This window comes from Leptonotus elevatus, chromosome 5, assembly GCF_054856555.1.
Source record: "Leptonotus elevatus isolate MCC_2025b chromosome 5, RoL_Lele_1.0, whole genome shotgun sequence".
Classification (NCBI taxonomy): Eukaryota; Metazoa; Chordata; class Actinopteri; order Syngnathiformes; family Syngnathidae; genus Leptonotus; species Leptonotus elevatus.
Genome location: NC_141243.1, coordinates 12,658,864 through 12,673,276, shown reverse-complemented (window position 1 = coordinate 12,673,276; position 14,413 = coordinate 12,658,864). Strand labels below are relative to the sequence as shown.

The window sequence follows — 14,413 nt, the reverse complement described above, 5'->3', positions numbered from 1 at the left end:
ATTTATTTTATTCACCAATTTTTTTAAGAAACTTTTTTTTTTTTTTGCCATTTGTCTCTCAGTAGTGTTCACTCCCACAACGGTGCAGATTTGTGAGACAATTCCACCAATGCGCATAGTTAGACTGTGTGTTTTGCACGAGACTTGTGCTGGGCATGAACATAGGGCCCAGGGTGTCTTAATTATTGGTCTGTGACTTTTTCTCTCACTCCAAATCACGAACAAAACAAAGAAACCAAACCACATTTTCGTATAGCTTCGGGGCCCTCATTATCTTATTCAGATCTCCCTCAACCCCACCCTCCACCAAATGAATGCATACTGCAGGCGTTTAATCAATACACATCATATTTGTATTTTTTACGTACAAGAATTTAAAGGAGTGGGAATGGGGTTAAATTACGACGAGACGACTTTTTTTTTATTTTACATGTAATAGCTTCACATATAGGAATGAATGCATTTTACAGTACAAAAAAAAAGTCCGTAAAAGAGTATGCGACAGCTGTGATTACATTTGAAAAAGAAAGCAATGCCATTTTGAGAAAGGTGAAGGCAACAATCGATATGTAATTAGTGCGCTGCCTCACTTCACTGGACTTTCTACTCTTGACATCTTTGTATGAAAAGACTCCCATGCTTTTATTTTCATATACTTACTCTCACGTGGCTTCATTACTTTTGGAGGGCAAATGACGCTTGAAGAATCCTAATCGTTTTATTATGAGCACTGCAGCCATTTTTTTTTAAACTGCACTTTCACAGTGAGGTTAAAGTCATTTCAGTTCATTCCATCAGGTTAAATGGCTGTTTAGATTCTTGCTGGGACTTTGGTCGTTAAAAGTAAGCGCTTGAGCCTGTTGTGGTAAGAATTTAGTTGCATTTTGTACAAAAATTGCATTGAAAAAGTTTCTTCTCATACATCTGCATTAATTGTGTGGGGGAAATAATGATTAAAGCATATTTGCAATGTAATAAAAATAAATAAACCTATTTCTTAACAGTTTTATTGCCTAAATAATATTTGTGTTTTTGGTAAACAATTCAGGGGGAAAATCAACAACAACAAAAAGAGTCCAGTTAAATTAAACATTTGCACATTAACATGACTTGTGATATAAATACATTTATTATCAATTTTTTTTTTAGCAGCAATTGTACTTTTAGGTTAAATATAATTTCACGATACTCCAATTGCTTTTAAAATAATTTTATAGTATAGAATCCATTATAGTTCTACTGATTGAAATTCATATATATATTAGCATTGTAACAAATTCTGTTGGTATATTATGATATGCTCACCTTGTGACCTTAATGAGCACAAGCGTCATAGAAACGAGATGGCTCTCGTGCCGAGTGTTTTATTTAAGCACCACGCGCTTGGACAGCTCCAGCCGTAGTTTCCTGTGCACGTCTGTGTAACTTTCAGCACCACCACTCGGAGACAGCTCCTATACATGAGCGAGTCACTCTGCCCACACACGTTCGAAAGCGCTCATCATTTTTTGACCTCTTTCTTGTTGAGTGTTTCTTTATAACTCTTAAAAATATAGATTTACTCTCACCTGTCATGCTGTCGGTTTACTCATCTTGCAGCCAGCGTAACTGGCGTTGTTTTCGGGGAAGGAAGTAAGAGTCTCCCGAGCTTGTAAACAAACCCTCAATTGCGAGATTTCCGTCCCTCTTTAAACGCGACCACGGCAAAAGTGTGTTGTGCACTCGTATTGCTGCCATTAAGACGTCGCAAGAAAAAGGCAGTGCTATAATTACCCTCGAGAACGTCCTCTCGACACCCGGCTCCACTTCAATAGCGTGGCTGCGGGCGAGGATCTTCTACCTCCTTTCTCTTGGTCTTTTCTTGCAATCTCACCACCTCCATCTTTATCTCCTGGGTTAACAGCACGGGGGGGCATAAAGGGATTTAATTTTATGGCTGACTTCAGAGGACTTCATTTGAGGGCCAGACATGATTGAGAGGAGAATCCATAACTATTTAAGGGCAGGTGAAATGGAATTGGTGGTGCTTGGTGGTCGTGGAGGGGAGGGGGTGTTGTCATAGTGATGTATGGTAAAAACACAACATATTGTATGTTAATGGTATGATGCATGTCCAAAGCTGTTTTTTCATATCTCATCTTATCTTAACACTGCATACATTTGGCCTCCAGTAAAAACACATTATGCATTTTGAGCCTATCATGCAAAGATCATCTTGAAATTGCTTTGGAGGGATTATGCTTACTTAGGCCAGATCAAATTTTGGAGGCGTTCTAAATTTCTCATCACATTTTCCAGACCTCTTCATCCTGGATATATGTTCGGAGTAGCTTATGCTGGAGCCGTTTCCTTTCTTTGTAAGCACTGGGATCCTTTTTGGTTGAGTAACAGAGGAGCACATTTCAACACATTTTCGTTAAGTTTTTGAGTTTTTGTGCTCAGGCATGTTTCCATGTTTTTTTTTTTTTGTCATATTAAAAGTATATCGATTTATTAAACTAAGAATTGATATTGGGAAAGGAACATTTATTCAACATAATTATTTTTCTTTTTCCATTTTTGTACCCAGCCCTGTAGCTTTATTTGAAACTTCAACACTTTATCATCTCCTCACCTAAAAAATAAATATATATATATATATATATATATATATATATATATATATATATATATATATATATATATATATATATATATATATATATATATATATATATTGTCCCCAAAATATTTGAATTCTTGCCAATATGTTCCATGCAGCCCCACTTGTCTAAATACGGTAACCAATTACAGCTCGGCTTGAGAAAATAGGTGAGCTGTGATTGGCCGTTGCCTGAGCCCTGAGCAACTATGATGTCATCTTCAGTCGACATCAAGTGGCAAAATGGCCGCCCCCTGAGATGGATAAAAACGGATGGATTTTGCTGCATAAGTCATATTCCGCAAATGTAATATTAATCAGAATGTCATGTTTAGACTAGTGAGGTGCCATATAACATATTTTTGTCGAGAAATGTTTACGGTTGGCTTCCCATTTAAGCTAAAAGCCACATTAACAGCTGTAATATATTCCTAAATCTCCACAACAAATTATCAGCGGAGCGGCGGCAATTATTTATCACCAACAACAGGAGATGATTGATAACTATGTTGTGGTTTGGTTGTGTTTTGTAACCACCCTGCTCACAATTCTGTAATGGCCCTTTTATTTATTTATATATATATATATTTTTTTTTTTATTGGATAGGAATTAGCCTAGCAAGGAAAAGCACTCTGTAATGGCTTTGCAAAGGCCATCAATGGCTCACACACACACACACACACACACGGTCACACTAAAATCAGCCTTTGTTCAACACAAGGAGAATATTTTCTTTCTTATACGCTGTGAGGGAAGTACTAATTTGACAACATATGCCCATTATAGCTATTTTGCACTTTTTTGACTTGCTCATTTAAGCTTTAACGAGGTCAAAAGAATACAGTTGAGTGTCCGGAAAGTGGCACAGTGACTTATAGGACATTTTCTGCCCAAAAGTCAACCAAGATTTGAAATCACAATTTCAATTAAAATTAATAAATACATTCAATTAAAACAACAATGCATGCTCTAATTTAAAAAATACATTTTTACAATAAATCAATTTAATAATTCCTTTAGGTGACTGAATGAATAAAGGCACACAAAACATTCAGAAATAAATATTGTAGAATTGTTTTTTTCAGAATTTAAATCCAAAAGTAGAAGGTAGTAGTAGTGGTGTGCCAAAAAATCAATTTGCGATTCTCTCATTTAGTACGATTCAGAATCGATTTTATTTAAATTATTTTATACTGTCTTGCCTTTGTCTGTGTGTGCCTTTATTTGGAGCGCTGTTCATGTTGTACCCGATTAGGCCACTCAGGGACAGTGTGGTTCCGCGTGTTCTGATACACTGTTAAATTGTAGCCACATTAGAGTAGAAGAAAAAAGTCACAATCAAGTTATTCCAATAAAAGAAGTTTTTTTCCCCCCCAGCGTTCTTTTGAGTGATAAAAGTGCCGCGAGTAGCGCGCTAATTAGCATTAGCAAGTCAGACTGGATTAATCATTACAATTCCTTGCACATCTGTAGATTGAAGCAAAAATCATTGTCAATCAAATCATCTGAATCGAAAATCGATTCTGAATCGAATCGCAGGCCCAAAAATCGATTCTGAATCGAACCGCAGGCCCAAAAATCGGAATCGAATCTTGAGACATTCAAAGATTCCCATCCCTAGGTAGTAGTATAGGACTGTTGATAATGCAAAACAGATTAAAGAATGGAGCAGGTTGTCTATCACCCGTGTTTTCTTTGTTGTTTTGCGTGTCATGTTTTCACTGACATATACCAGCGTGATGATAACCATAGAACAGCAGACACAATATAATGAATGAATGATTGAGACACTATTGTTAAAGGCGGCCGAAAGCACAACAGTTAATGACTAGCATGAACGTGATTGTTTCTATTTCCATGATGTCTTTTGGGAAAATTTGTTTTAAAATGAGGACAAATTGAACTGCAGTCTCCCGCGTTTGTTTGTGAATATAAAGCATTTTTGTGACATTGTGTGAGGAAGTACCGGCTGTGAAGTCATCCGGATTTTGTACACCCTTTTGTAATTTTTTTTTTTTTGGGAGTCTATTTTTGTGGATGCCTCGCACAAAGCCAATCAAATGGCACACGCACGCACAACGGTAATAACCGGTTGTGACGTTATATTGTCTGCTTTCACCGTCAATTTCCCTCGCGCCGGGTGCCTTCCTCACGCAAGACACAATAGGATGCATTCAGAGGAATGTCACTTTTCACAAAATGGAGGCCACTTTTCATTGACATTTTGATTTCTCACTTAAGGCTTTTATTTTGTTATTTTGTATATTTTTCTTCTTTCTCCCACACAGTGACGTTCTGCAGTGCAGACCGGAATGTGTAAAAATGGACATCGTAATGGTCATGGCAAGATAAAGTAAGGTACAAACTCTTCTCTGTGTTAATCATGTTATTCTGATTTATACCACGTTATTAATGAAAATGCATACTTTTGTTTAAAAAATTTTTTTTTAAATTAAATGCAATATGGTTATGGTAAACTAGGTTGTAAGGTACATCTTTATGTGACTATTGTGTTTAAGGACATGCCGGTGAGTAATTGAACGTTTAGTTTGTTTAATTGAATGCCTACTTTTATTGGGTTGCCCAAAGAGAATGTCAATTAGCTACAATTAATACTTTTTTTTTTAATGAATAAAATAAAATGGATGGCAAAGACACACATTTATGTGAATTTTTTCTTGAAGCCATATCAGTGAATAATTAAATTGGATATTTTATTATATCCACTTGATTGTCCTTCCGCTCCATTTTGGCTCACAATCCAGCTCAATAGATGGCGGGAATGCACATTGTTTGTCAGATGCCACCGACCTGTAAACAAAAAGAGAAGAAGAAAAACCTTTTGCAAGCATGGTTTCCGGTCGGAGGGGACACTACAGACTTTTTTTTGGGGGGGGATGCTCCATTTTTTGGACTGCAAACTGTTGTCTGACTTTAGGTAGCTTGTGCTAAAATTTAAATATGTATGCTGCTAACGTGAGGAGGTAGAGTGGATATGACAAGTATTTTTGAAGCTATTGATAAATTTGATTTGATGTTAATTCGCTGCAGACGGACACAATGGCATTTTTTTAATTAATTTTTTTACACACATTTTATTTTGAAACTGCCGCTCTAGTTAGTATCTGGAAGCATTACAGACATATTTGTTTGAGTTATTTGTTTTGTTTTTTTCATTCATTTTTCCTTTCGTTACATCCGAAAAGAAAAAGTGTTGGGATGAATTCTTCTTCTGTATAACTAAAAATGAACGCAGACTATATCTATATAAAAGACCTCGGACCAGGGGTCCTCCTGTGGACGGTGGCGGGAGCTGTCTCAGTGACCGTGGGGACGGTGATGAGTAATACACTCCTAAACCAGCTGAAAGTACGTTTGTAAAGTTTCACCTCCTTTGTGGCATTTATGGATGTAACTGTGTGCACATTGAATAGATAAAAATGTCTGCTCTTTTCTAAAGTGACTTATTTTTTTCCACGTCCTAGTCTAATTGTAAGGGCCAGACTGTACAAATGTGCCAAGTGCGCCTCAACAAAAACTGCTTTTGTGAATTTCTCTTCATGCTGAAAGGTCGGTGGGAGAAAAGGTAGGTTTTGGTTTTTATTCAATTGCTTGGGTTCCTAATGTGTGTTTTTATAGTTCATAGAAGGCGTCAAGGCGTTAGATTTAGGCCAGTATATAAACTCAATTGATCTCAACCAATCAGCCAACTAAAAGCTGGGGACGAATAAAAGGAAAATGATAATACCTGTATGCGTATTTGCAGGTGCCAAACTGCAAATATCAACTGTAGTTTTAATTTGTAATATCACCATTCACCACTAGATGGCTTTGTTGCACCTATGCTGGGTCTTCTAATTGTTAGTAGATTTGGAATTATATGGAGGACGAACATAGTATCTGTCAATAATATAAACATTTACTCACCCACATACAACTCACCCAAATAAAAAATAAATAAATAAATAAAATAATGTAAACATTTTGCCTTGATTTTATTTTTGTGAATAAATGTGGGTTTTTTTGGGGGGTCTTATGTGGCCCGGAATAGAAGTGATGAAAAATTATAGCCACCTCCAGCATTTAAATGACCCATCCCCGTATTAGTAGATTAGAGACAGGAACATGATGGATGTGTTCAACAACCAGTAAGAATCCTGAAATTGTAATCCCGCCATCACAACGTGTGTGATGGAACTCAACTTTGAATGTATGCAAATTACCGCAATCGGTGTGTTGGCGAGTAATAAACACACAGATGGAACAGTTCAAATCACCTGTCCCACTTTTTATTTTTATTTATTTTTTTAACGCTGTTGTCTGCTCTCGTCCCTCTTTATATCTTTTCCAGGATGCAATTCTCACCGTTTCCATGTTACAGCCTTGTAGTAGTAGTATTGTAACAAACGGTGTTCTCCACTAAAATAATATGCATCACAGCTAAAACGCTGCAATAGTTCCAACGGTTTAGCATGATGCACTAAGAATACTATAGGATAAGATACAAAATTTTTTTTTTTATGAATAAGAATGTTAACGGAGCAAGGAAAGAGCACATCATTGACAAATCGTGACCCGGGTCATTTATTATTAGCATTTACTCAAGTGGGAGGAGCAATTGCTATGAAAGTATGGAAACTCGGTGGCTGTTGCTTCTGGCAAAAATCTGAGCATGCGTTCAGAATCCTGAAAATGGTGGAAGTGTTATGTCAAGGTAGGATCCTCCTTTTTTTGATGATGGCATCCACACTGATGACGGTTTGAGTCAACACAGATGGCGCATGGAATATTTTCTCTCGCTCGCTCCCTTTCCAGCCAAATGTTTCCACACAAGACTTGAACTCCGCTGTGCAGTTGACGAAGCGCCACCTCAAGGTTACGTCCGTCTCTTTGCTCAGCGGCAAGCAAAGCGTTTTGCCACATGGCCGAGGTCTGAGGTCGACTGCTTTTTGCGTTTGCTGGGGGGGAAAACAGAAACTCCTTTTTTTTGGATCAAAGTGAAATTCGAAGCGTTGCTCTCTGATGGAGCTTGAAGTTCCATTAGTGATAATCTACAATAATGTCAGGAATGTATTTCCCTCCCCATCTAAGGCAGGAAAAAGCATAATGCAATAATGGTTGTTTTTTCAGGGCTCAATTCTGATGAGTTTCTTTTGCCTCACAGTTCCGAGGTTCGGGGTTTGAATGTCAGCGCCCGTGTGCACCGGCTTCCTGCCACATTCAAAATTCATGGTCGCCAGCCAACTTTTACTTTTAAAAATGTAAGTACATTTTTGGTGTGTGACTTTCGTGTCTACCGAAGTTATTTAAAGTGGAAGTCAACCTTAAACATTTCTTGACAATGATATGTTTAATGTGACTTTGACATTCCGGTTAATATTGCGCTAGTGGAATATGAGTTAAGCAGCAAATCCAGCCACTTTTATTCATCTCAGGGGGCGGCCATTTTGCCACTTACTGTCGACTGAAGATGACATCAGAGTTGCTCAGGCAACGCCCAAGCTCACCTGTTTTCTGACGCTGCTCTGTGATTGGTTGTCACCTGAGCAACTGTGATGTCATCTTCAGTCGACAACAAGTTGGATTTTGCTGCTTAACTCATATTCCACCAGCACAATAATAACCAGAATACCATATTTAGACTAGTGGGGCTGCATAGAACATATTATTGTCAAAAATAAATAAATAAATGGAGTTGACTTCCTCTTTAAGATGCATAACGATCACGCAAGCAATTATAAACGGATCAACTCTCGGGTTCTTAAATCACAACACAACCCTAAATATAACACCTATTTTTTTTTTTTATATATATTATTTTCTGAGACATATTCAGACGCTCCACCCTCCAAATAGCACGTAATAATCAATAACGCCACAAGAGCAGAAGCCAGGCCAGCTTTGACGGCATTAGTGGGCCTATCGCTTTTTCTTCTTCTTCTTCTTCTCCTTGTCCCGTTCCTTGAATGCGTCTGTGCAAGGCGAGCCAGCAGCTCCCAATCCTCCTAATCCCTAATCCAGCGTCTGAGGCCGATTAAGAGGAGCCCTTCAGGGAGGACAGCGGTGGACAAACACTTGATTGCCATAGAGGGAGGGGGAGGGGGGGCGACTGGATGTCAGCAATGACTGATGGCTAAATCCTTGGAGGAAGTCCGTGAATCAAAAGGTTATACAGTTTTGTCATGTAATGTAGTTCTTTGCCTCAATAGGCTGATGCATAAATGTATTTTAGTCGGGAGAGGTGTTATTATTGTTTTGTGTATTGCAGGCCCTCCAAGGACAATACTTGGAGTGAAAAAAAAAAAAGTTCAATAGCAGTAATACGCTTCCGAAGAGAAGAAATGAATGTTCTTTTGTTTTTGTGTTTTTACATAAAACTTTGGTTGCCTGGCTGAGTTGACCCGAAACAAATTAGCCACTTTATTTGAAATGGAAGCACGTTGCAAACCATTCAAAACACAATATGGCAGCTCAGAACATTACCATTAGTAACATCAAATCCATTTTGAAACTACTAAGTATGTTTAAAAGTGGACTTTGCAGTGATGCTTCATTAAGTTAATTCTGTGGTAGCACCACACAAAATGGCGTTGTTGTCTTTCTTTAACCAATTGTTGTTTATATTTAATACAGAGCACAATTACTAAATAAAACTACCAAGAAAAAAATAGCTTGTTAGATTGCAGCTCTGCATTAGGCACGCGGGTGACACTGCCCTACCACAAGGCAGAGGTTGTGGTACGACACCAGATGGCGCTGTTCCTCTTTTGTGTGCTTATGTTTATATTTAATACAGAGTGCAATTGCTTTTTTCCTGAATTCAATTACAACTGTCATTAGGGTCCATGCTGACTCTGCCCCACTAGATCCACGAGACTGTGGTGCTGGTTTTCTTCTTTTGCAATATGTATTTCGCATTTATATAGTATAGTAGTGATTCAATTGTCAACGGTTTTTCAGGGAAGACACTTTCTGGAAAAGGCGCTTGAACAGAACATCATCAAAACTTGATGTGGGTGACAAAATTCCTCTACCTGTCGGTCCGACAGAACAGCACCAAATCTAAATGTCTGTCCCTTGTTTTTTCCCTAGTGATTGGCTGGTGACCACTTTCAGAAAGATATAGGTTGGGATAGGCTCCAACTCACCTGCGCCAACCTATTCAGGGTAAGCGGCATTGAACATGGATGGATGGAGGTATGTCCCTGGTCCTGCTGACTCCAACTGCAAAGGTGCCATCTGTTTGGGGAGAGAGAGAGAGAGATGGGGAGAGGGGGAGAGAGAAAATGAGAAAAATCAGAGAGGGAACGAGAGCGATAGAATGAGATAGAGAGAGGGAGAAAAATTGGAGAGAAAATGAGAAAGAAAATTCAAGGGAAAAAGAAAGGGAAGAAGAGAGAGTGAGAGAGAGAGGGAGAGAGAGAGGGGGAGAGAGGGAGATAAATGAGAGAGAAAATTGGAGAGAAAATGAGAAAGAAAAATCAGAGAAGAGAGAAAATTCAAGGGAAAAAGAAAGGGAAGAAGAGAGAGAAAATTTGAGATAAATGAGAGATAAAATGAGATAAACAGAATGAGAGAGAGAAAATGAGGGAGAGAGAGAGGAGAGAGAGGAAGAGAGAGGGAGGGAAAGAGAGGGAGGGAGAGAGGGAGGGAGAGAGGGAGGGAGAGAGAGAGGGAGAGAGAGAGAGGGAGATAAATGAGAGAGAAAATCGGAGAGAGAGATAAATGAGAGAGAATGAGAGCATGTATAAGAGAGATAGAGGGAAGGAGAGAGGAATGATAGAGGGATGAGCGAGCATCTATGGTCGTCCTTATCAATGTAGTCAGCCGTTTCTCTCTCTCTCTCTCTCGCCCTCTATATCGCTTTCTCTCTCTATCCCCCTACACACACACACACACACACACACGGACACAACGTACCTCCCCTTCCCCATCCTGTGCGTGCGCACGCCGAGGCTTAGCGCGAGTCCCCGCATACAGAGTGCGGAGTGCGGAGCGAGGCTGTTCGCATCGTTGCTGCTTCTCTTTCTCTTTCCGGATCCCTCCATCCTGCTGTGGAGAAGAAAAAAAAAAGTGTACACCGTACAGCTCAGTTTCTTGTTTTTCTAGGAGCAATTTTTTTTCTCCTCAGTTGGGAATATGTTGCGTGTTCCATCCTCGGACTAAAAGTGTGTGCTGTGGAAGTGACTCGGGAACCAATGGGGGGAATAAAATGCTGGAAGTTTCGGTGCTTGGATTGCTCCATTGAGTTTGGATTTTGAAGAGGGGGCAACAGGAAGGGCTGAAGCTGAAGCCGAGGCATCGAAGGCAGGCTTGCACATTTGTTCCCTCCTCCCTCCGCCGCAGCTCGCCGTTTGCGGCTTTCGCGCCTCTCCTCTTGGCCATGATTTAACGCCGGCGAGGACCAGCACTTATTCCCCCTCCTCCTCTTCCTTCCCCTCTTCTTCTTGCATCCTTGTGAAGAGTTAGCTGCTCTTACAGATGGACTAAAAAAAAAACAAAAGAAAAAAAAACAAACAATCGTCTTTTTCTTGGATTTGCTCTGCTTTTAAATAGGGAGGAGACGATCATCTTGTCTATCCATCGATCTATTTGGACACCATGAGAGTTCTTTGGGCTGTGTTGCTCGTGGCTTTCATCTGGAGCCACGAGTGGAAGTGCGCGCTCTCGGACTCCATCATCCACATCGGTCAGTACCCATTCTTACATACTGCTGTTTTTTTTTTTAGGAACATTTTGTCTTGCTTCAGCAACACAAAATACGCATGGTTGCATTCTTCCACTGAAAAAAAAAGAAGATTTCACCTATGCGTCAACTTTCCATTTTAACTTGCACCTCAACTTCAATAGCACGCATCGCCTCACAGAGGGAGGTGTCGTCGCTCTGCGCGGGTTGATCAATATGAAAGACCCGCAGGGTGCGACACATCCGGAATGTCATCGTGAGTGATTGCATGGTGGTGAGAACAGCTGTTTTTGTTTTTTTTCTTCAATATTATTCTCAAGGGGATGGCGTGAGAAAATTGCAATGAAGGGGTACCCATCGCAGGCATCCGCAGTGGCTGGAGAATGAGATAGAGGAATAAATCACGTCCCGCCGTCTTTGCTGCCTCCAAAGTGTGGCACTGTTGCGTTAGAGCAGGGGTTTGGAACCCAAAGCCCGTGGGTCATATGCGGCCTGCTAGAGCATTTGATCTGGCCTGCAATGTCATTCTAAAAAGCGGACAAAGGAAACCTCCGCATTTGGAGTGTGATGAGTGCAGTTTGAGGTGGTATAGTGAAGTTGTAGATGCTGGCGGGTGCGCATCGTGACTGCACAACATGAATGGCCTTGGAGACTGAGAGAGAGAGAGAGCGAGAGAGCGACTCGCGAGTGAGTGTGTGGGTGAGACACCATCATGATGATAAGCACCTGTCCATTTGGAAGTGTATATGGACTGCATCCTGTGAGCGGTGAAGATGGCATCTCCATTTTACTGGCTTATTCTGGAATAAGATGACAGCGTGCCGAGGAACAAAACACGGACAATCTGAACCATTTATGGAGCCAATTTAAGAAGGTCCCGAGATGCAGTTTGTTAGGATTGGGATCACTGTGAGGTCCCGCATGGGGGTGGGCGAACAGGGGTCGAAAGTTGCTGTGTGACTTTGCATGCAATATAATTGATTGATGATTAGTCATTACATTATTTTTATTTATTAAAAATAAAAATAAAAATCATTACATTCTTGGCATCAGGCAGACTTGCAATATAACATCATGGGATTTTCTCGATTATATAACGAAATCCATATCGTCGCTGCTATGTGAAAAACAATTAAGTCAATTTTTTATTTATTTACATTTTTAGGTTTTGGTTTTGATGAAACTGAATGCAGACATCCCCAAAAAAAAAAAAAAAAAAAAAGGACTTAAGGGTTTTTCACATAGCAGCGACAATATATTAGCACAAAATTAGCTCATAAAATCAAGAAACTTAGTGACATGTTGGCACACTGCAAGATATTTTTCAAAGAATATCATGATACAACCATTACATAAATTTGATCAAAACAAGTTTGAGGAATATTGTCCACTGTTTTGTTTGTGCACTCTAAAAATACTAGATTAGTGGTCTACCCTCTCATTCGTTGACTTTGACTTCCCTCATCAGGCCAGGTCACACCCTTTAAAGTCACACGCATTCAGTCACAGATGGGCACACACGTACTGTAGAACTTGATGATGGCAACCCCAAGTGAACAAAAATAATAAATGAACCTCTCATGCATATATTTTGGTATTATATGCATGAAGCTTTATGAATAATAAAAATATATAACCAATAGCAGGCTTGGTCTGGAATGTAACTCCCATCATAAACAAGGGATTACTGTCATGATTAGGATAATTGATCAATTGGGGGAAAAAATTACCAGCGGAGAAGTGCAAGAAGCTTAGCGACGGCTACAAAAAACGCTTGGAAGCTGTCATCACTGCCAAAGGGTGTGCAAACAAATATCAAAGACGGGTGCCATTGTTGCTGCACATGCAGTGTTTTCTATTTCTTCTTTGGAATTACATTATGTAAGTTGAAAAACAATTTCCTTTGTTGAATTACTTTGGACACCCCATTAAAAGGTCGTGATGAAATACATTTGGCACATTTCCATTCCAAAAATGAAGGCATGCCAATAACAGTGACAATGATTATAATCAATCCGTTGAAAGAATCAAACGACAAACCTCGTAACACATTAGCGACATCATGGTATAATTTCAACAATGATATCAAGACCGCAATTGTAACTAATGTATGTATTGGACATAAAAGTGCTCCGAATGGTGAAATTCTCTTAAATTGGCGTTCTAAAAGAGTAATTGCATAGATTTAATGCTGCATTAAAAGAGGCTTCATTTGGACGAGCATTGACTTGTTAGCAGACGAGGGCAGCAGGATCCTTCCCCCCACAATGATGCCACAGCGAGTTGAGGCAGACATCTGTAATCCAGCAGTTGAGCGGATCACCATGTGACTCTCTGGTCTGATCCCAGCAGCAGCGGCGGCAGCGGCGGCGACGTGTTCTGCAAGTGTTTCACCGCACGACCTGGAAACCTCATCCCTCTGGCACACTAACATCGGAGTGTTAAAGCTCTCGGTTATAGACACGGTATGCGACCTTTTTCTGTAGGCTTACCAACACCAAGGCAGAACTGAAAGCAGGTCGAGGTCGACTGAGTGTGTATTTGATGATGTATATATTTCGTATATATCAACATATAGGTCAGGCGATGAATGTAAAATTTGACAACTTGTGTAGTGGATGGATCAAACGCGGAATTAGCGACTTTGTCGGGTTTGTGCCACTGGTTGCTAATGGATATTTTAGCAACATTAGCATTAGTGCGCTAACTTTTGCGGTGAGACACTTGAAAAATGGCGAACCGTCATAAACAAACAGCGACACATTGCTGAGTCTTGAAAAGTTTTTTTTTTTTTTGGGGGGTGATTACTGATCCAGATTCTGAATCTAGATCAACATTTTGAGTCATACCAAAGTCATACTCCAAAATTTCATTTTCATCCAAAGTTGCTCACAACTTTTGCATCCCTGTGTTTTACAAACACGATCTGGTTTTTATTCTGTAATGTATGTTGGAAGAAAAATATTTAAGTTTATGGGTCTTCCAGAAGCTACACTGCATTAAAGTAAATACACTGCAAATAAATGTAAACTGTAAATAAATAAATACACTGCAACATTTCATGAAAAAGTTGTTTTTTAGTTTT

At 39.6% G+C, this 14,413-nt stretch overlaps 1 protein-coding gene and 1 long non-coding RNA gene across 3 annotated transcripts in view; one reads left to right on the top strand and one right to left on the bottom strand.

Moving 5' to 3' along the window:
• Positions 1-4,995: 4,995 nt before the first annotated feature.
• Positions 4,996-11,608, bottom strand: LOC147173718 (uncharacterized). Its single transcript, XR_015094846.1, has 3 exons — positions 10,563-11,608; positions 9,791-9,881; positions 4,996-5,453 (listed from the first exon to the last, which is right to left on the bottom strand). It is a non-coding gene; the product is annotated as an uncharacterized LOC147173718 (long non-coding RNA).
• grid2 (glutamate receptor, ionotropic, delta 2) overlaps positions 10,578-14,413 on the top strand; it is a 412,550-nt gene continuing 408,714 nt past the window's right edge. Inside the window, exon 1 of one of the 2 annotated variants that reach the window (XM_086076175.1) lies at positions 10,578-11,331. In XM_086076175.1, coding sequence (XP_085932301.1) covers positions 11,244-11,331 — 88 coding nt within the window. In that variant the 5' untranslated portion in view covers positions 10,578-11,243. The remainder of the gene's footprint in view (positions 11,332-14,413) is intronic. The other variant, XM_086076174.1, reaches the window with a different exon arrangement.